We start from the raw sequence: 22,448 nt of genomic DNA on the forward strand, positions 1-22,448 counted from the left end.
CCTGGCCCAAAAGTAATGCACAAAAAAAACACCTACTTGCTGCAGCCTACTTACTGTTCCTGCCTCCGTTTAGCCAGCATGTTGCCTTGGCAGAACCAGCTCACAGCCATTATCGAAACAATACAAGCAACCCTCTTTAATAATAATTCAAATGATCAACCTGCCTCTTGAGAACAGGTACTCACCACAGCTCCGCCCCCCCCCCCCCCCCCCCCCACTCCATTCCACCCTAACCCACCCTGCATGGTAGTACGAGGGTTTGTGGTAAATTTGACAGCATGTTTTCCATTTTTGGAATCACTGGTGCAACTGGTGACTCCCTGGTGCTTGTTTAACACGCTGCCTATCCTTGAGAGGTTAATATTCTATTTCAGAGGGCAGCACGGTGGCACAGTGGATTACTCTGCTGCCTCACCGCGCCGAGGTCCCAGGTTCGATCCCGGCTCTGGGTCACTGTCCATGTGGAGTTTCCACATTCTCCCCTTGTTTGCGTGGGTTTCGCCCCCACACCCCAAAGATGTACATGCTAGGCGGATTGGCCACGCTAAATTGCCCCTTAATTGGAAAACATGAATTGGGTATTCTAAATTTATATTAAAAAAATTTCAAGTATTTTTTACAATTAGCTTTCTGCTTAAGATTGTAGGAGAGTGAAGAATATGTAAGTCTGCAATTTTGCCCTCCAAATAATGGAATTTTGACAGAAAGGCAAGATGCTGGTTTGTGTATACCACTCTGCTGGAATCTGAGTCAGTATTTTAAGGTCCCCTGCAGACAAAGGTGCTGTAAAATGGCATGGGCACCTTTCCCACCTGCTCATCCTGAAGCTGGTTGCTATATGGGTGGCAGGTCGTCTGTGTCTCTCCAATTGAGCTCCAATTAATGGCCGCTTTCTGGCAGCTGCAGTTGTTTGGCCAACAAGAGAAAGTCGGCAGCAGGTGGGAAGTCTGAAGGGTCAGCCTGTTTTGGGCCTCAGGCAGGAATGGGAAGGGGCAGAAGTGCCTCCTACATTGACCTCTTTTACTGGTTAGAAACGTCACACCCCCCAGCCTCTCTTATCCTGGTACCACCATGAGCCACCCCCCCCCCCCCCCCCCCCCCAACAATTTATCCATTGCTCGGCTTCTATCTCCTCCTCTTCAGGGATTGAATGCACTTCCAGCAGTGGCCATTGCTCCTGGTGGTGCTGCTGGCCATCAGATTGACCCGTGACACTCCGAGGTGGGGCTTCCTCCTCAGACTGGGGCCAAAGGCTGAATCATCTTAAACAAATTAACTCTCCACAAGACATGAAATGGCTGTGGGGCAGTCTGCTGAAGAATCCCAGGACAATGTTGCACGTATTTATTAACAACGTCGTGGAGAATCAAGGGATCACCTTAATTTCTGTTTCTGAGGGCGGCATGTGGCACAGTGGTTAGCACTGAGACTGCGGCGCTGAGGATCCGGGTTCGAATCCCGGCCCTGGGTCACTGTCCGTGAGGAGTTTGCACATTCTCCCCATGCCTGCGTGGGTTTCACCCCCACAACCCATAGATGTGCAGGTTAGGTGGATTGGCCACACTACATTGCTCCTTAATTGGAAAAAAAAATAATTGGGTACTCTAAATTTATAAATAAAAAAAAATTATGTTTCTAAAAGAAGAATGTGCTCAACGAGAAGGGCGTTCAAAAGCCAAAATCATTTTCAGATGTGTTTTTAAAAAAATATGTAGTCAGGACAGCTTGGTTTGGATGTAGCTGTGTTAAGCAGGTCTTTCCTGTTCAACTGCCGAATCACGTCAAAAAAAGCCTTTTACACCCAACACCTGTCAGGTTGGTTATTTTAAACACTGATAGCTAACGCCTTGATTTCTGAACTAAAAATGATGATTCCATCATGAACAATGGAAGCTTTTCTCTAAATTGCGAATGTCAGTCATGTTTCTGACCTCCTTACCATAAACAAAAGTGTGAAACCCGGTATTTAAACAAAAATATTATTTCTTTGCTGGGGGTGAGGGGAGAAAGATTCAATATGAACTAAAGCTTTTGTCAAAATGGCTTTGTTTCTTTGGCAAAGATACATATTAGTCCATTCCAATTGGTATTGCACTTGGGTGGAAAAGAATCTCAAAGCTGCCGAAGGTTGGGTAAAGATGTCTGTTGCCTCCGACAAATGTCGTCACCAGGTTTGCACAGTTCTCCGAGTGTGGGGCCAGGAGTGGCAACACTATGAGAACTCCAAAGGTTGACCTATGCGCTGACACCTACGTTATTGGTTGTGGTGGGCTAGAAATCAAAATGGTGGCTAGTTTTCTTTTTAGATGGTGTGATTGGTTAAAATTGCAACCTTTCAAAAACAAAAAAATGTTTTTTGCTGGGGTCTTTCAGATGTGGTAAAGGAGCTTATTTCTGTGAATAAGAAAAGAATGACATTTGACAATTGCCATCCATAGACTTAATGTATGACTTACTAAGTGCAAGATTTGCATTGACAGTTACAAGATAATGAACATGGATTATTACTCTGAAGTTGAATACTGATATGTTAGTTTTTTTCTTCACTATTGGCCGGATTCCTCTGGCTGTTGGGATTCTATGTTCCCGCCAGCAGCGCACCCCTGCCCATTGAATTCCTGGCGGTGTGGGGTGGCTCCAGTAGAAATTCCCATTGACAAGCAGCAGGAATAGAGAATCCCACCGCCAGCGAAAGGTGCGCTGCCCAGAAGCACGCGGCTGGGGGACTGGAGAATCCGGCCCATCATAGTTTCATTTTTTAAAAAATAATGTAATTGCAAAGTTTTTACAAAAATGTCACAAGGGCTACTAGAAATGTTTAATTCCAGTTGTAAAACTGGTGGATTTAGCACATATGCTAAATTTTGCTTCTCATCTGGAAACTTGTATCCAACCTGACTTAAATGAAAGGCTTCTCTTCCAAATTCAGTAGCAGAAAGAATAGCAAAAGGTGTTCTTCTGAGGTTAGCTGAACAGATACTAATGGGACAGAGTGCAAAAAGGTTTTGCTCTGCATTTAACCATGCTCTATAGAATCCATAAAGTGCAGAAGGAGGTCATTTGGCCCATCGTGTCTGCACCAAATGTCTGAAAGAACACCCTACCTACACCCACTCCCCCGCCCTATCCCTGTAACTCTGTGAGCCCACTTAATGTGCACGTCTTTGGACTGTGGAAGGAAACTGGAACACCCGGAGGAATCCGACATAGACACGGGGAGAATGTACAAACTCCACACAGACAGTGACCCGAGGCCAAAATTGAACCCGGGTCCCAGGCAGCAGTGCTGACCACTGTGCCACCGTGCTGCCCAGTTTATCTGTAAGAGAATGCTTTATTCTGACTATAGTGTACGCAACGTTGTGGAATGATGTCCCACCTCCCAAAGCTCCCATTCTCTTGTCAAAGTTCAGATGTCCTACATAGCATAAGAAATAGGAGCAGGAGTAGGCCATTTGGCCCCTCAAGCCTGCTATGTCGCTCATTGAGATTACGACTGATTCAACTGTGGCCTCAACTTCACTATCCTGCCTACTCCCTACACCAGTCTGTAAACAATGAATGAATGAGTGATAGTGGTGCCTGTGCTGAGCTGTAAACAAGGTCCCCTTGATTAATTATGGTTTGTGTATCCTGTTTGTTCCTGCAAGAAAAGTATCTTCTGGTTCCCCAGGAACCCTTTAAATACAGATTTCCAAGTGGGCAAATGGGAAATAAAAATGGACATGGAACAAAGCAAAAAGAACATAAGAACTGAAGAAGTTGGACTCGGCCAGATAGCCACACGAGCCTGCTCCACCATTCAGTCAGAGTTTTAGCTGGTTTTCTACCCCAACTCCACTTTCTTGCCCTATCTCCATATTGCCTGATTCTCTTTCACGGAAGTTTCAGGTGCAAAGCTTTCCTTTCAAGAAGAAAGGAGTCTTCCCAGAGCAGAGGGGAGGGGTGAAGGACAAGGGAATAGTCAAGCCGTTAATATTAGAATTTTAAAGCTTTTGTGCCTGTGTGCCTTACACAGCAGAGTGACAGTGAAACTGAATTCATAATTTTTAAGCAACAGTATTATTGTAAGCTTTGAATTGTTATGTGCGGTTTGGATTATTAAACACCCCAAATCAAATATTCTGTTGTTTTGCTATTTGATCTTTCCTTAACCTAGACCAAGCTGCCGCAGTTGACATAGCAAAAGAATTGTCAGCCAGAAAATATTTAAATCCTTTGAGTGTAAAAGGGTTTGAAAACAGTGACGCTCTATACAGATTGATAGAGCACGACTTTGCTGTATCATTAAACACTGGATCCACGGCAGAATATAATGCTATTTCTGGTATGTAATTCCTTTACCTCTTTTGCTGATACCTCATACAAGTTTTCAACATCAAGAGTGAATAACGGACAAGGATAACTTTTAAAATAGATTGTTTACAGTAGTTAATATAAGCATCTCCTTCCATGCACACACTGTTGAATAAATATGTATATATTGAGTTTTCAACTCCCAGCTAAGAAGCCTTTATGTTGCATACATGTTTCCAACTTTTTTGCTTCAACCATTCCTGACTAACTTTCTAAATTTGGGGATGACACCAAATTGAGGTGGGGGATAGTCAGTACTGAGGAAGACTACAAATAAATTTAGGAGGATATCAATAAACTTGCAGAATAGGCAAATAATTGGCAAATGAAGTTCAACACAGATAAACGTGGGGTAATGAGTTCAGGCAGGAAGAATAGGGTTGTCAGATATTACTTGGAAGGTACAGATATAAGGAGGGGTAGAGGAACACAGCAATCTCAAAGTAGGAACATAAGAGCAGGCGTAGGCTGTTCAGGCTCCTGAGTCTGTTCCACCATTAAACTGGATCATGGCCTATCTTCTACTTCAGCACTATTTTCCTGCATATTCCCATGTCTATTAATGGTATTGGGATCTAGAAATTTCTCGATCTCTGTCTTGAACATAGTCACTGAGCTTCCACAGTCCGCTGGGGCAGAGAAACCCAAAGATTCATAACCCTCTTGAGTGAAGAAATTCCTCCTCAACTTAGCCCTAAATGGCTTGACCTTTATTCTGAGACCCTGTCCCTTCATTCTGGTCAACCAGCCAGAGAAACATCCTTTCTGCATCTATCCTGTCTAGCATGTTAAGAATGTTTTAAGTTTCAGTGAGGTCATTCTTCTAATGACCTCATTCTAGAGAATATCGGCCCAGTCTCTTCAACCTCTTTTCATAGGGCAGTCCAACCATCCCAGGAATTAGTCTGGTGAACCTCTAATGAACTCTCTCTATGGCACGTACATCCTTCCTTAGGTAAAGAGACTAAAACTGTACACAATACCGCAGGCATGGTCTCACCAAGGTTCTGTACAATTGAAGCAAGATATTGTTACACCTGTACACATGTCCTCTTGCAATAAAAACTAAGAACATGCCTTCCTAATTTCTTGCTGCACCTGCATGTTAGCTTTAAGTAACTTATGAACAAGGACATCCAGGTCCCTTTGACCATCAACACTTTCCAATCTTTCACCATTCAATAAGTACTCTGCACCTCCTTTAGTCCTACCAAAGTAGATAACCTCACACTTATCCACATTATATTCCATCTGCCATGTTCCTGCCCAATCAATAAGCCTGTCCGAATCCCCTTCAAGGTTCTTTGCATCATCTCCTCAGTACACATTCCCACCTAGCTTACTATCACCAGCAATCTTGGGAATATTTCATTTGATCCCCATATCTAAGTAATTGATATAGATTGTAAACAGCTGGGGCCGAAGTACTAATCCATGTGGTACCCCATTAGTCACAGCTTCTCAACTTGAGAATGGCCTGTTTACTCCTACTCTCTGCTATCTGTCTGTTAACCATGCCAGTATATTATCCCCAATCAATGTGCTCTAATTTTATTTACTAACCTCCTGTGTGGAATCTTATTGAAAGTCTTCTGAAAATCCAAATACATCACATCCACTGGTCCCCCCTTATCTACCCTGCTATTAACATCCTCAAAAATCTCCCAACAGATTTGTAAAACATGATTTATTTTTCATAAATCCACATTGACTATGCCCAATCATATCATTATTGTCTAAGTGCCTAGTTATCACATCCTTTATAATAGAGTAAAGTGACATCAGTCTAACAGGTCTGTAGTTCCCCATTCTCTCTCCCTCCTTTCTTAATTTGCAACCTTCCAATCTGCAGGCACTGTTCCAGAATGTACAGAATTTTGAAAGATGACCAGCAGTGCACTCACTATGTTCATAGCCACCTCTTTTAACATTCTGGAATGTACATCACCGGGTCCCAGGGATCAACTTTCAGTCCTACACATTTCTCCAGTGCTACACTTTTACTAATACAAAGTTCTTTCAGTTCCTCATTCTTGCTTGTCCTTTGGCTCTCTATTATTTCTTGGGAGATTTCCTGTATCTTCCTCTGTGAACACAGATCCAAAGTAATTATTTAGCTTATCTGTCTTCCTGCTTGGGAGCATAGAGGCTGCTGGCCCAGTAATCGGGGCGGGTGGGGAAACCCCCGGGGGCCCTTGTCGGGGGGGGCGGTTGGCCCTTATCAGTGGAGGGGTCACCCCAAGGCTTACAGGTGAGGGCCTCAGTAACCATGTATCCAACATGCCACTCCTTGGATAGTGTATTCCCATACCCAATGCGATCCTGGCTAATGATGCCGGAATGAAGGCCGGAGACCGATGCAGAGATCTGATACAACGAGACCCATGTGGCCACCCGGGCTGTCATTGAGCGGTGCATTGGACTATTAAAAATACGGTTCCGATGCCTCAACCACTCTGGTGATGCACTGCAGCACACCACCCAGAGAGTCGCACGCTTTGGGATGGTCTGTTCTGCCCGCCACAACCTGGCACAGCAGCAGGGCAAAGTGCTGCAGGTGGAGGAGGAGGAGGAGCATATGTCCTCGTCTGAGAAGGAGGACAAGAATGGGCCGGACCATGGGGGGCTGGAGGACGAACCCAGGGAGGACCCGCCGAAGCTGCCAGACAAAATGAAAATGGAAATTAAATGAAATAGAAATGATGGAGGTCAGGTGGCGGAGGCAAAGGTCTGGTATGCCCGGAGGACCTGGAAGGCCCTCATCCTCACCCACCTCCTAGGACGTAGTTTTGTTCATCATCTCACCCTCCCCTCACCTTCCCATCCACCGTCCGCCTGCCTCCTATCTTCCTTTCCCTCCTCCCGTCCCCCTCAACCATTCCCACACACACCCATTGCCTCCTGCCCCAATACCCCTGCCCACACTCCCAGAGTCTGTGTAACATCACTTCAGGGTGATGGGCCTGTGTCGGCACTGTCAGAGGGTCAATATACAAGGCAGGAGGGTGATTATAATCATCTGTCGGGTGAGTTCTGGTGCCCCTCAGTCTATGTCATAGTCTGACTCCTGTCTGTCTGTTGATAGGGCGCTCACGCCCATCACCTGCACATGGTGTGCTTCGGTAGGGGCTGTGGGAGGTGGAGATCTAAGACCACCATGTCTGGGAGGCTGGGGGAGGGCAGAATCCAAAGAGGGGTGGAGGGGTGCAGGTCGGCCCGGAATGCAGCATAACCTATAGAGGCTTCACATGTCTCGGATGGACCGTGTTTTAATGGTGAACAATCGTGACCCGAACTGTCCCTAGCTACCGATGGTGCTGACCCCCCTCCTCCTCCCCCAGTGCCATCTCAGTGATCCTAAAACTGCTTAGTCCTCCATGCTGTGCCGCAATGTCTGGGTGTGTCCCTAGGATGCACATTAGAGGTAGAGGCAGCATGCTGCTTACCGTGCCCTGTCGCCTTTGATGCCCCTGGCAGCCGTCCTCTGGGACCCCGGTGGCTGGAGGGCTCCGGCCACCTTGCCGGTGGCACATGCCTCGTCATGCCACACTGTTCTGCCCACTAGCCCGAGATACGTCAGCAGGGGGGGTCTTGGGAGAGCTGGTTTGCGCCATTGCCTCCCTGTACAGGGCTCTCTTCGGCCTCCAGCGCCCCCTCCTCCTGGTCGGTTTCGGAGGACCCTTGGAGTCACCTTGGGACGAGGATGAGAGGCCCCTATGACATTTGGCACTGCCAGCTGTGGCAGTTCCCCATTATCTGCACCATGGTGTCGACGCCCTCAGCTATGCCCCTCTGTGACCGAGCCATGCTCTGCAGTGTCTTGCAATGCCCACCTGCGGCTGGGACACGGCCCTCAGCAACTGGAACATGCTCTGGAGTGCATCGGCAATGTCCAACTGAGACAGGGACATGCTCCACAGGGCCTCGGTAAGGTCCCCCTGCCTTAGGGACACATCCCCCAGCGACTGGGACATGCTGTTGAGGCACTCAGCCATGGCCGTCACTGACTGAGCAACGCCTTGGACATCATCACTCATGGTGCTGGCACCTGCTCCAGGCTTTCCACTGCAGTCGCCACCCTAGCATTGTTGGCTTCGGCGCCACGCATTGCCAGCACCACCTCCTGCGCCCGTAAACTTTGGGACTCTGCCAATCGGCTATGGGCCCACTGGAGTGGCGCTGACGTCCCTCCCTGAATCTCACGGCCTCACCCTAGCGCCTGCATTAGCTCTGGTATAACCTTGTCCAGTGGCTCAGCATCGGACTGGCACCCAGTTGGGACCTGAGATCCAAAATATGCTGTATTCAGCAAAACAAATTGACTTATGATGTATAATGTCTGCAAAGTGTTGAGTGGGTAACTGTAAGGAATTGTAGAAACCTCTATTGAATCTGTTCATCCTAATTTGCTTTGAAAAATGGTTTAATCTGAAGTAGTTTTATGACATTGTGGCAATTACCCATTGCCCAAATTGCCATTGTTTCAGATTGAAATTTGAAACTGCCTGACAATGCCAAAATCTTTTCTTCGTCTTTGAGTTAGGTTTGAGTTCCTAATCGCCTGTTTAATGTTTAAATGACAAGCACTTGGCAGCTTTTGTGTGGTTTTTTTTCTCGTGTAAGTTGAACTGTTGTTAAGTGTAGCAGGAAACTTGGGTTTCCGAGCTCTGGCAGCTATTTCAGGAAGCTAATTGGATATTTATTTAAGAATTGTGCTGAGTATGTTCCCCTGGAAAACCATAGGCCGGGAAGGTGCCATGGTCTGGTCCCTCAAAGAAAGAATTGAAAGATTGGCATTTACACAGCGTTGTTCATGACCTCAGATCATTCCAAAGTACTTTACTGCCAATGAAGTAGGGTTGTAATGTAGGAAAGCAATTTGTACTCAAAACACTCCCACAAGCAAATATGTCATAATTACCAGATAATCTGTTCTTGAGCTTTTGATGATGGATAAGTATTGTCCAGGACCCAGGGAATAACTCACCTGCTTTTTGTCAAAATAGTGATATGGAATGGTTGAATTTCTCATCCAAAAGACATTGTAATCTTAGATGGATTTCATGCTCAAGTCTCTGGTGTGGAACATGAACCCATAACCTTCTGACTGAGAGGCAAGAGTGCTACCATTGGACCCACGGGGCTGACACTTAGACTCTGATCTATGATGAGTTAACAATAACACAGATTAAAACCAACCATGGGGCTCCAGTTTGCCACAGGGTCACTATATTTGGAAAAATGGTCAGAATCTTGCTATATTCTTTAGATATTACATACAATCATACAAATATTTGGTAACTTATTCTTCACGCCTTGGTGCTTTGGTGTTTGTCTCTCTCTCTCTCTCTCTCTCTTGCCCCACCCCCCCCCCCCACCACCACCACCACCGATGACAGCAACAGTGCATGAACATGAGTTGGTTACTTGGTATGACTTTGGATATTTGAAGGTATAATCATGAGAGACTTTGCAGAGCTTGACTGAACATTGAAAAAAGTGGAAATGTGCAGCAGGGCTTTGGATAACTGAGGAAAATAATAATAAATAATAAATCTTTATTAGTGTCACAAGTAGGCTTACATTAGGGGCTGGTTTAGCACATATCAGCTGACTTGTAATGCAGAACAAGACCAGCAGTGCAGGTTTAATTCCCGTACTGGCCTCCTTGAACAGGCGCCAGAATGTGGCGACTAGAGGCTTTTCACAGTAACTTCATCGAAGCCTACTTGTGACAATAAGCGATTATTATTATATTATTAATACTGCAATGAAGTTACTGTGAAAATCCCCTAGCCACCACACTCTGGCACCTGTTCGGGTACACAGAAGGAGAATTCAGAATGTCCAATTCACCTAACAAGCACACCATTTGAATGTGTTTAAGACAGAGATAGATAGGTTCTTGATTAATAAGAGGATCAGGGGTTCTGGGCAGAAGGCAGGAGAATGGGGGCGAGAAAAATATCAGCCATGATTAAAGGGCGGATCAGACTCGATGGGCCGAATTACCTAAATCTACTCCAATGTCTTATGGTCTTGTGGTCTAAACTCGTTCCAAAAGTTAGTTGTGGGATTTTCCAGAAGTGTAGGCCGATGTTTGGAGAAATTGTGGCCACACAATGTAATGATTTGTTAATTAATTGTGTCGCAGAGCGGTCTGTTGTCGGATCAGTGCTTTTCCACCATGATAGAGATGTCAAGCAGGGGAAAAAACATCAGTGTACATAAGGCAAAGTAAAATGCTCCCTAAACCACAAACCGACCATGACCCTCTGAATAAAGTAGTATAATAGCTTGACAATTTCTCACATTCATTTTTAATATTACATTGCTCAATAATCTGCTATATTTCAGCTTCCAAACATTCTGAAGCTATGAGAGACTTAACACTGAAGCTGTTCTCAGAACACATTACACCTGATGGCAAGGTTAGTTGAATTTTTATTCCAGAAAATCTTTGCTATATGTACTACTGTATTCACCGTTTTCAATTTTCACCTAAAAATTTAATCTCCATCCTTGTTACTTGTGCTGATAAGTTAAATGCCTACTTGGTAATTCACCACTTCAGTATTTCTAATCATTATCTCAGGAGTAACTTTTGTTTGGTTTGAGAGGCAACTACCAAACAAAGGTTCCTTTGTCAACATGTGATCTCAAGTTGCTGAAGTACAGTTGGATAAATCAATAACGATTTCACTCTTTTAAAATTTGTAGCTCGTAGATTACAAAGCCATGTTGAGGAGTCCAGCTTTTGAGGAATATTGCCAACTTGCAACACAGCTCCAGCGGTTGGATGTTGAAAATCTCACGAGGAAACAGAAGCTAGCATTCTTCATCAACGTGTATAATGCATTAGTGATTCATGGAAATATTAAACAAGGAGCACCAAAAAACATGTGGCAGAGATATAAAGTAAGATGTCCAACTTCTTGCCCTTATTGTTTTGTGAGGGATGTATGTATGTGCCTGAATGTTTTATAAAGTAGCTTTCATGTTTGAGCAGGTTTAGGAAGTTGAGCAAAGTGTCTTGTGTCGACATTTGAAGAGGTTAGTTTTTATGTAATGCCGTCATAGAATAGAACAGCACAAGGGAGGTTGTCTGGTCAATCGGAGAATGATTCAGTTAATCCCATTCCCCACTTTTTACCTATATCCCTGCATCTTTTTATCCTTTGAATATTTATCCAATTTCTTTTTGAAAGCAACAACTGAATCTACCGTCTTATCAGGTAGTGCATTTTGCCTCGGATTCTTTTAACCACCTTCAATCGAGCCGCTCTGGTTATCAAATCTTCAGCCATTGGCAACAGTTTCACTCTGTTTACTCCATCTAGACCCTGTGTAATTTTAAACGCCTCTATCAAAGTTGTCACTGTCTTTCTCCAGTCCATATAGCTGTAATCCTTCTGCAAGATCTCCCATCCACAGAACCATTCCTGTAAATCTCTTCTGTGTGCTCTCCAAAATCTTCCCAGCTTGTCTAAGGTTTGGCACCTAAGATTGGACACAATTCTCCAGCTGTATCCACACTAGTGTTTTATAGAAGTTTAGTATAACTTATTGGCTTTTATGGTCTGCCTGTTTCTAAAGCCCAATTTCTCATTTTATTATCTGTCTTTTTACGTTAAAAGATTTTTTTACAAGCTTTGTCTCTGTTCTTGCACCCCATTTAAAATTGTACCATTTAGAATACAATAGCTCGCCTCATTCTTCCTACCAAAATGGATTACCTTGCGCTTTACTGTATTGGATTTAATCTATCATGTGCCCACCCATTCCGCCTAGCTTGTTTGTGCCGCTTTGTCATCTTCTGCTGTCCTCCTCACTGGTTTCTACACCTGTTACCTGGAAGTTTCAAAATTGTGCCCTGAACCCACCAATCCAAGTCATTAATGCATATCAAGAACATACATTGGGGAACTCCACTATATTCTGATGTGTTAGGCAGGTTGGTTCGATGTGGACTGCACTCGATGCAGGGAAGCTAGAAACAGACGTCTAACACTGGAGAAGATCCAACACTGTTTTATTCAACGATAGAACTGATAAACATATTCAACTGTGGGTCGACACTATACTGAACTGACTGGAGACCTAGTAGTAGCCTGACCAGACTTACTAGCTACCACATGGTGTTTGCATTTTCTAGCTCGTGGACTCTGACTGTCTCAGTGGCTGGGTCCAGAGAGAGCTGGAAACCTAGTGTCCTCTGGCTTTATAGTGGTAGTGTCCTGTCTGGTGATTGGCTGCACTGTGTTGTGTGCTTACTGGTCATCCTGTGTGTCAATCACTGCCTGTCTGCACCTTGTTATATGCATGAGTGGATATTATGACATATTCCACCGTCTACTCCGGAAAAATAGTTGTTCCCCACAACTCTCTGCTTTCTATCAGTTAGCCAATTTTGTTTCCATATGCTGCCCCTTTTGTCTCATGGGTTTGTTCACAAAATTGTAGGTACTTTATTAAATGCATTTTGAAAATCTACATGCACAACATCAACTACACTGGCCTCACCCGCTCTTGTTACATCATTAAAAATCTCAAGTCAAGTCAGTCAAACACAATTTTCCCTTAACAATCTCATATTGGTTCTCCTTTTAGTTACTGCTTGTCCAAGAGCCCATTCATTTTCTGCAGGATTGTTTCAAAAAGCTTCCTCACCACTGCCATATTAGTTGGCCTGTATTTGCCAGGTTTATCCTTCTCCTCTTCTTCTGAATCCTCCTGTTCTTTGGACCACCTCTGTAACAGGAGGAGATTTGGGAGATTTCACCAGATCCTCTGCAATTTCTACTGTTCTTTCCCTCAGCAACCTAGGATGCATCCCATCAGACAGGGTGCCTGTAATGAACTCCAATTGGCTTTATTGGTTGGCCAATTGGAGTATGAGCTCCCTCAATGATAGCTCATTGAGGGGGCCCATATAAGCACCTGTGTAGGATTTGTGAGCCAGTCTTAAGTTGACTGGACTGCTAGCAGCACTGTTTGTAGCTGCTCCTGTAATATCGTTATTGTAAATAAATATTGGTGTGGTGACGGAACTCCTGCCTCCCGTGGATTACTACAGTGCCTTAAAACCTTTGCTAGACTTCTGCGTATCTCTAAAACCCCTTCTTTACCAGTGCTTTGTCAAAGTTCTCTTTGGCTCGAGAGATGGTGCAAGAGGGAAGGATTCAAATTCCTGGGGCATTGGGACCGGTTCTGGGGGAGGTGGGACCAGTACAAACCGGACGGTCTGCACTTGGGCAGGACTGGAACCGATATCCTAGGGGGGGTGTTTTCTAGAGCTGTTGGGGAGGGTTTAAACTAATGTGGCAGGGGGATGGGAACCAATGCAGGAAGTTAGAAGGTAGTAAAACAGGGACAGAAACAAAAGGAAGTAAGGGGAAAAGTGCAAGGCAGAGAAGACATAGTCAGAAATCCATAAGGGCGACAGTACAAGGTAGAGTGACTGAGGGGAGCACAGTGAATAGGCCCAGTAATAACAAAAGGAATAAAACTGGAGATGTTAAGATTCAAAACAGAGGTAAAAAAACCAACATAAGTGTACTTTACCTGAATGCTCGTAGTATTCGGAATAAAGTAAATGAGTTGGTGGCACAAATCATCGTGAATGACTATGATTTAGTGGCCATTACTGAAACATGGTTAAAGGATGGTCACGACTGGGAGTTAAATATCCGAGGGTATCAAACTATTCGGAAGGACAGAGTGGATGGTAAGGGAGGTGGTGTTGCTCTGTTATTTAAGGATGACATCCGGGCAATAGTAAGGGATGACATCGGTGCTATGGAGGATAAGGTTGAATCCATTTGGGTGGAAATCAGGAATAGTAAGGCGAAAAAGTCACTGATAGGAGTAGTCTATCGGCCACCAAATAGTAACGAGATGGTGGGGCAGGCAATAAACAAAGAAATAACTGATGCATGTAGAAATGGTACAGCAGTTATCATGGGGGATTTTAATCTACATGTCGATTGGTTTAACCAGGTCGGTCAAGGCAACCGTGAGGAGGAGTTTATAGAATGTATCCGCGATAGTTTCCTAGAACAGTATGTAATGGAACCTACGAGGGAACAAGCGGTCCTAGATCTTGTCCTGTGTAATGAGACAGGATTGATTCATGATCTCATAGTTAGGGATCCTCTCGGAAGGAGCGATCACAATATGGTGGAATTTAAAATACAGATGGAGGGTGAGAAAGTAAAATCAAATACTAGTGTTTTGTGTTTAAACAAAGGAGATTACAAGGGGATGAGAGAAGAACTAGCTAAGGTAGACTGGGAGCTAAGACTTTATGGTGGAACAGTTGAGGAACAGTGGAGAACCTTCCAAGCGATTTTTCACAGTGCTCAGCAAAGGTTTATACCAACAAAAAGGAAGGACGGAAGAAAGAGGGAAAATCGACCGTGGATATCTAAGGAAATAAGGGAGAGTATCAAATTGAAGGAAAAAGCATATAAAGTGGCAAAGATTGCTGGGAGATTAGAGGACTGGGAAATCTTTAGGGGGCAACAGAAAGCTACTAAAAAAGCTATAAAGAAGAGTAAGATAGAGTATGAGAGTAAACTTGCTCAGAATATAAAAACAGACAGTAAAAGTTTTTACAAATATATAAGACAAAAAAGAGTGGCTAAGGTAAATATTGGTCCTTTAGAGGATGAGAAGGGAGTTTTAATAATGGGAAATGAGGAAATGGCTGAGGAACTGAACAGGTTTTTTGGGTCAGTCTTCACAGTGGAAGACACAAATAACATGCCAGCGACTGATAGAAATGAGGCTATGACAGGTGAGGACCTTGAGAGGATTGTTATCACTAAGGAGGGAGTGATGGGCAAGCTAATGGGGCTAAAGGTAGACAAGTCTCCTGGCCCTGATGGAATGCATCCCAGAGTGCTAAAAGAGATGGCTAGGGAAATTGCAGATGCACTAGTGATAATTTACCGAAATTCACTAGACTCTGGGGTGGTCCCGGTGGATTGGAAATTAGCAAACGTGACGCCACTGTTTAAAAAAGGAGGTAGGCAGAAAGCAGGAAATTATAGGCCAGTGAGCTTAACTTCGGTAATAGGGAAGATGCTGGAATCTATCATCAAGGAAGAAATAGCGAGGCATCTGGATAGAAATTGTCCCATTGGGCAGACGCAACATGGGTTCGTAAAAGGCAGGTCATGCCTAACTAATTTAGTGGGATTTTTTGAGGACATTAGCAGTGCAGTAGATAATGGGGAGCCGATGGATGTGGTATATCTGGATTTCCAGAAAGCCTTTGACAAGGTGCCACACAAAAGGTTGCTGCATAAGATTAAGATGCATGGCATTAAGGGTAAAGTAGTAGCATGGATAGAGGATTGGTTAATTAATAGAAAGCAAAGAGTTGGGATAAATGGGTGTTTCTCTGGTTGGCAATCAGTAGCTAGTGGTGTCCCTCAGGGATCCGTGTTGGGCCCACAATTGTTCACAATTTACATAGATGATTTGGAGTTGGGGACCAAGGGCAATGTGTCCAAGTTTGCAGATGACACTAAGATGAGTGGTAAAGCGAAAAGTGCAGAGGATACTGGAAGTCTGCAGAGGGATTTGGATAGGTTAAGTGAATGGGCTCGGGTCTGGCAGATGGAATACAATGTTGACAAATGTGAGGTTATCCATTTTGGTAGGAATAACAGCAAATGGGATTATTATTTAAACAATAAAATATTAAAGCATGCCGCTGTTCAGAGAGACTTGGGTGTGCTAGTGCATGAGTCACAGAAGGTTGGTTTACAAGTGCAACAGGTGATTAAGAAGGCAAATGGAATTTTGTCCTTCATTGCTAGAGGAATGGAGTTTAAGACTAGGGAGGTTATGTTGCAATTGTATAAGGTGTTAGTGCGGCCACACCTGGAGTATTGTGTTCAGTTTTGGTCTCCTTACTTGAGAAAGGACGTACTGGCGCTGGAGGGTGTGCAGAGGAGATTCACTAGGTTAATCCCAGAGCTGAAGGGATTGGATTATGAGGAGAGGTTGAGTAGACTGGGACTGTACTCGTTGGAATTTAGAAGGATGAGGGGGGATCTTATAGAAACATTTAAAATTATGAAGGGAATAGATAGGATAGATGCGGGCAGGTTGTTTCCACTGGCGGGTGACAGCAGAACTAGGGGACATAGCCTCAAAATAAGGGGAAGTAGATTTAGGACTGGGTTTAGGAGGAACTTCTTCACCCAAAGGGCTGTGAATCTATGGAATTTCTTGCCCAGTGAAGCAGTTGAGGCTCCTTCATTACATGTTTTTAAGGTAAAGATAGATCGTTTTTTGAAGAATAAAGGGATTAAGGGTTATGGTGTTCGGGCCGGAAAGTGGAGCTGAGTCCACAAAAGATCAGCCATGATCTAATTGAATGGCGGAGCAGCCTCGAGGGGCCAGATGGCCTACTCCTGCTCCTAGTTCTTATGTTCTTATGTTCTTATGTGCAGCCTGTCAATCTTGGAAATGTAACCCCTGCCATATAACTTGTCTCAATGTCCCAGGAAGCTGGAGGCCTGCATCATGTCTCTAGCCACACACATGCTATATCCTCCAACTTCTGTCCTCAGAAATTGCACGTAACGCTGGGATTAACTCGGAGGCTACCACCTTTTGAGGTGCTGCTTTTTAAAGTTTCCTCCCTAACTCCTTGAACTCTAACTCAGAATCACAACCTTCTTCCCCTATTTTGGACCATGATTTTGAGCTTTGCCTCTTCCCATTGAATGTCCTGCACCTTGTCTGTGATGTTCATTACCTTTCTGGTATGTTCCCTGGTGCCAAGGTATCACATCCACAGTCATTAAACTGCCTGTCTGACTGAATCCCCAATTGCAAGTGTATTCCTAAACTTTGCTCCCAGTGCAGTCTTTGACTCATGGTGCCAGGCTCAAGAATGTGTTAGTTTGAGATGTCACCTACCTTAGTATTCAGTGCTGAATATTGATTGGAAAATGCTGCCTCCCGAAGGATTCCTGCATTGCCAGCCTCTTCCTACATTCCAGGTGGCTGCTCCGCATTGAATCCAATTACCCCTCAAGTTCAGAAATCTTCAATGAGTGAGTTTGAGTATGTTTTGTATTTAAAGACTGCAGAACTTCTTCAGTTTCTTTTCAACTGAAGGTCTTTATTGACCTGATCTAAGCAGGCAGCCTACAGTGAGCTTGCCTTGTGGCAACATCACATGACTATGGCAAGCCTGTTAGGACCTGTAGTACTGTAGCATTTCAAACCCCAAACAGAGCAGCTGAAGGCACATCCTGTTTCCAGGACATGTGAAACATCCTAAAGTTCCCACATTGTTCCCGCATTCCCGTGCCACACTGCCCCGACGCTGGCACGCGATTCTCCGCAAAGCAGAGAATCGGCACCATTGACGCCAGCGTGGTTGGAGCGGCACCAGTTGGGGGCCGCTCTACGCGGGCGGCCCGCCGATTCTCCGGCAGGTATGGGCCGAGCGGCCGTAAAAAAAAGAGCTGAGTCCCGCCGGTGCTGTTCTAATCTGCTCTGAGCCGGCGGGACCTCGGCGTTGAAGGGCCGGGTGGCGGCCTGTGGGGGGGGAGGGGGACCGGACCCGGGTGGGTCTCCGATGTGGCCTGGCCCGTGATCGGAGCCCACCGATTGGCGGGCCGGCCTCTGTGGCTGGGGCCTCCTTTCCTACGTGCCTGCTCCTGTAGTCCTGCGCCATGTTGCATCGGGGCCGGCGCGTTTAAGGAGGCCACTGCGCATGTCCTCGTCGGCGCAACTGCGCATGCGCGGATTCCGCGGCGCACAGTTCGCGCCGGGATCAGCAGCTGGAGCGGTGCGAACCGCTCCAGCGCCGTGCTGGTCTCCTGTAGGGGCCAGAATTACACATGGGTGCGGCCCGTTCACGCCGTCATAAAACGCGATGGCGTTTGTGACGGCATGGACACTCTGCCGCGGGATTGGAGAATCCCGCCCAGGGTGTAGCAGTTTGTTGAAGAGAACTCACTTCTTGAAATCTAAGTGCTGTAGGATGCAGTCGAGAAGATAACATCAGCAACAGGGGTGATAGATGAGCAGGTCTTGGTGTGCGGTAGATTATTGAAGGCAGAGATTTAGATTATAATAGTTAAAGATTATGTAAAATGGAATTTGGGAGGCAACATTTTTGGTCCTCCCACTTGAATGGCCTCTTGAATCACAATGCCATCCTCCCTGCAGTCCCTGCTCTCTCACCCACAGAATGAACCTTGAACCCATTAGACAATTGAAGTGCTGAGTCTCCTCCATTGCCACCTTCTGGGTTCCCATAGTTACCTCTCTTACAGTCGCACCTGAAATAGGTTTCAGTTCATGGAACACAGGCACCAATACTTGAGAAAGAGGGGAGGCCTTCACCTGAACTGTACTGGGATCAGCGAATAGCATAACGAGGGCTGTAGAGCGGGCTTTAAATTTCATAGTTGTGAGGGTTCACGTGGGAAAGGAAAGTTAATGAGAAAAGGCGAGGCAATGGTGCAGTACAGTGATGCAGATAACGACAACAACGGTGTGACAGGAAGGGACAAGAGTGTATAAATACGAGTGCCCAAGCAAATAGGGTCAGAGTAGGGGAAATGTTAAAAAGACACAGGACACATTATCTGAATGCACGCAAGATTTAAGGTTAAATTTTTTTAAATCTCTAATCTGATTCCAACCCACTTCCAGGTTTAATTGAGGCAGAATTAAGGGCAAGCAGCCAATCCACTCCTAGGAAGCAAGTTACAATTTAAACATTTTAAAGAGGCCAGCAGCCTCTGATTTCACCCATTCTTAGAGTTTGAAATGTGCGTTTCTCAGTTTCCCACGCCTCAAGAAATGCAGCAGTGAAGGGAGGTGAGGTCAGCTTCAAGGGGTTGGTTGATGTCTTCACAGCACTGTTTGTGGGCCAGAAGGAGAAAGTGGCACACTACTCGTTACGCCCTGCCAGCCAGAAAAAGGCCCATTTATGCCCTCTCGCCAGACAGCCAATTCTCTATCCATACAAATGTTACTCCCTACACCATGAGCTTCTATTTTCCGCAGTAACCTTTGATGCGGCACCTTAAAACATTTTTAAATAGAGAATATCGATTTTGGGATCACAGCTCGGATTTGAGATGAGATTACAGTCAGCAGACGAAAAAGATTTTCATCCAGCAGTAGGTATCAAATCCGGACTATGAATCTGAAAGATTGGTATCTAATCCATTGTATCACTCAGTTTTCTATATGTTGCCTTTTCAAAATCAAATATGTGCAATGACACTTGCTGAATGTTCACAGATGTGATTTATGGGGGGAAAGGAACACATTTTTCAATCGTGTAAGGGTAACATTTCTCATGTGTGTTTTTTAAATTAAAATGTTGCACTGATCTAGCACAATACAGTAAATATCAGAACTGTTTATTTATATTTAAGTACAGTTCCAATTGATTTGTCTGCTATGATGGAACCATCTGAATTCAATTTCTGCTCCTTTTTCAGTTTTTTAATTCAGTAAGTTACGTGATTGGCGGAGAAATCTTTACGTTGCAAGATATTGAAAATGGTATTCTTCGAGGGAACCGAAAAGGCATCGCTCAGATATCAAAACCATTCTCAAAGAATGATCCACGTCTTAAGGTCAATTGTTGGTTGTTTCTGTGGACTACTGAGTGGATATAAATAAGAGAGTTCTGTGGAAAATTTCATTTGTAGATAATTATCTATAGATTTATCATCCTTCCTTAAATGTGTTAACCTCAAACTTACAAAATACCTAGAAATACTTCAAGATTTCTGAGCAACATGTGCCTCTATCCTGCCCAAGGTGCAACTGTTTCAGTTCCAGCAAATCCCATCAGCTAAGATTTCTTACAAACTAAACATCTAAATGATCTGGCAACCTTTGAAAGTTTAACTATACTTGTCCAGCATAGACAATTGATTCAAATGCTTAAGATGAGAAATTGGTTGAGGTGGAGGGTAATCTTGTTTGGAAACATTGGGCTGATCCTTATGGTGGGATTCAAACCCAGGTCCCCAGAACATTGACCTGGGTCTCTGGATTATTAATCTAGTGATAATGCCACTACTCCACCACATCCCCTTGACAAATGCATGTTTTAAATGTTGCAATAAAGAAGCTGACAAGAATTTTTTCAAATGAAAAAAAATCTTAATCTTTGGGTCATTGTCCACCATATTCATATGTAACCTAACTGACTCCTCCACATTCTAGTGCAAAATGAAGTAAAGTACGGTATTCAATTCTGTAAACCACGGTAGTCCTCTCATTGACTCAGGAGGAAAAGGCTGAGACATCCCTGCATGCAATTTATATACCACTCTTGTGTGTCATTGACACACGGTCCAGGTCTCACTGCAGTACAGGAATATGATGAAAACAATTGCATTGTACACTAAGGGATCTTTGTTGTCAAACACTCACTACATAGTTTGTGGAAGGCTGACCTGATTTATCTAATCTGCTGTTAGACCTCCTCGTCAAAGTTGGCTTTTAGAGGGAGGTGACCATCAAAGTATAGGAAGTGCTCAACATATTCCAGAATCTCTCCTTCAACATCTCTGGGAGGTGGGATATTTGGAAGACCAGGTGTCTAGGTCAATACAAGTTTTATATTGGCAACATTCAAGGACAGGCCAAGTTCCTGTATGCAGAATTGAAGAGATCAAGAATGGCTTGCAGAAACTTGAATAAAAATTATTATTAAAAAAAAAGAATGGCTTGCAGATCTGGTGAGGAGTAAGCACTGCAGTCATCAACAAACTGTAAACTATATATATCTTTGGTGATCAGTAGTGAGGTTAAAGAGTTTGCCATCTTGACAGTATTAATACTGACACCAGAGGGCATTTGACCTCTGAGTCAAATAGCCAGGTAGATTGTCAATAAAATACTTTGCTTTGGTCCTTGTCTGAATTTTAAAAGCATCTATTTCAGATTTCCCGTTCAAAACAGTTGCAGTTATGTTATCATGAAGCATTTACGGATTAAGTTACTTGGACATCTTAATCGTTGGAACACAATCCAACAGTCTCATGATTTACTGAACCAAATGCTTGAGTCAGGATGATGAATGCAATGAAGAGTTTCTGCTCTTAATATTTTTCTTGAATTTGTCTGGCAACTGAAACCATGCTGGAAGTTCCTCTGCAAGGCCTAAAGTCACCTACGTCATTGGCAGTGTTTCCTCAGTTATAGGAAATAAGTGAAAAAAGTCCACAAAGTTGGAAAATCTCTCCTGGAATATCATTGGGGCCAAAAGTTTTTTTTAATCTGCTTAGTTGCTTGCTGCAGCTCGCCCATTGATGGGAGTTCACTGTGGATTATTCCATAAGGCAATGGAAGATGCCCTAGAGAGTATTACCTGCCATTGTGTTTGAGTTGTTGATGTAGAATTTACAGTGCAGAAGGAGGCCATTCAGCCAATAGAGTCTGCACCTGCCCTTGGAAAGAGCACCCTACTTAAGCCCCCACTTCCACCCTATCCCCGGACACTAAGGGGCATTTTATCATGGCCAATCCACCTAACCTGCACATCATTGGACTGTGGGAGGAAACTGGAGCAACCAGAGGAAACCCACGCAGACATGGGGAGAAAGTGCAAACTCCTCACAGTCACCCGAGGCCGGAATTGAACCTGGGACCCTGGAGCTGTGAGGCAGCAGTGCTAACCACTGTGCCACCATACCATCTGGTTCGATGTTCTTTCCAGCATTGACAATTGGGATGTGGCAGGAAGAAAAAGCCCGATGCTGATCATCATGACATGCAAATCTTTTTTTGAAGCCATCTGTCGACAAAGGTTCGACAAAATCTGCTTCATTCACAGAATCGTGTTCATCTCCTTAAAGACGATGATGCCTGTCAGCATTGTGCGTTTGGCACACATTTCAGCTGATGGATTTGAATCATTTTAAATGTGATATAAAAAGAGAAAAGGCCAGGCATGCTCAGCAAAATTGACGAACAAAATAAAGCTAATGTCTGAAGTCAATGCTGCTTCATCAGAACAGGAAGATGGAACAGAGTTTGAGCAACTATAGAAACAGGGTAGAATGTATGTAGAGAGCCTGAATATT

General features: G+C 44.4%; 1 protein-coding gene across 11 annotated transcripts in view; it reads left to right on the plus strand.

Moving 5' to 3' along the window:
- The window catches only part of zgc:152951 (uncharacterized protein LOC569013 homolog), a 131,659-nt gene that overhangs the window by 93,496 nt on the left and 15,715 nt on the right, over positions 1-22,448 (plus strand). For 10 of the 11 annotated variants that reach the window (XM_038801700.1, XM_038801704.1, XM_038801702.1 and 7 more), the window contains 4 exons: positions 4,160-4,327; positions 10,714-10,787; positions 11,077-11,274; positions 19,848-19,985. In XM_038801700.1, coding sequence (XP_038657628.1) covers positions 4,160-4,327; positions 10,714-10,787; positions 11,077-11,274; positions 19,848-19,985 — 578 coding nt within the window. The remainder of the gene's footprint in view (positions 1-4,159; positions 4,328-10,713; positions 10,788-11,076; positions 11,275-19,847; positions 19,986-22,448) is intronic. The other variant, XM_038801710.1, reaches the window with a different exon arrangement.

This window comes from Scyliorhinus canicula, chromosome 7, assembly GCF_902713615.1.
Source record: "Scyliorhinus canicula chromosome 7, sScyCan1.1, whole genome shotgun sequence".
NCBI lineage: Eukaryota > Metazoa > Chordata > Chondrichthyes > Carcharhiniformes > Scyliorhinidae > Scyliorhinus > Scyliorhinus canicula.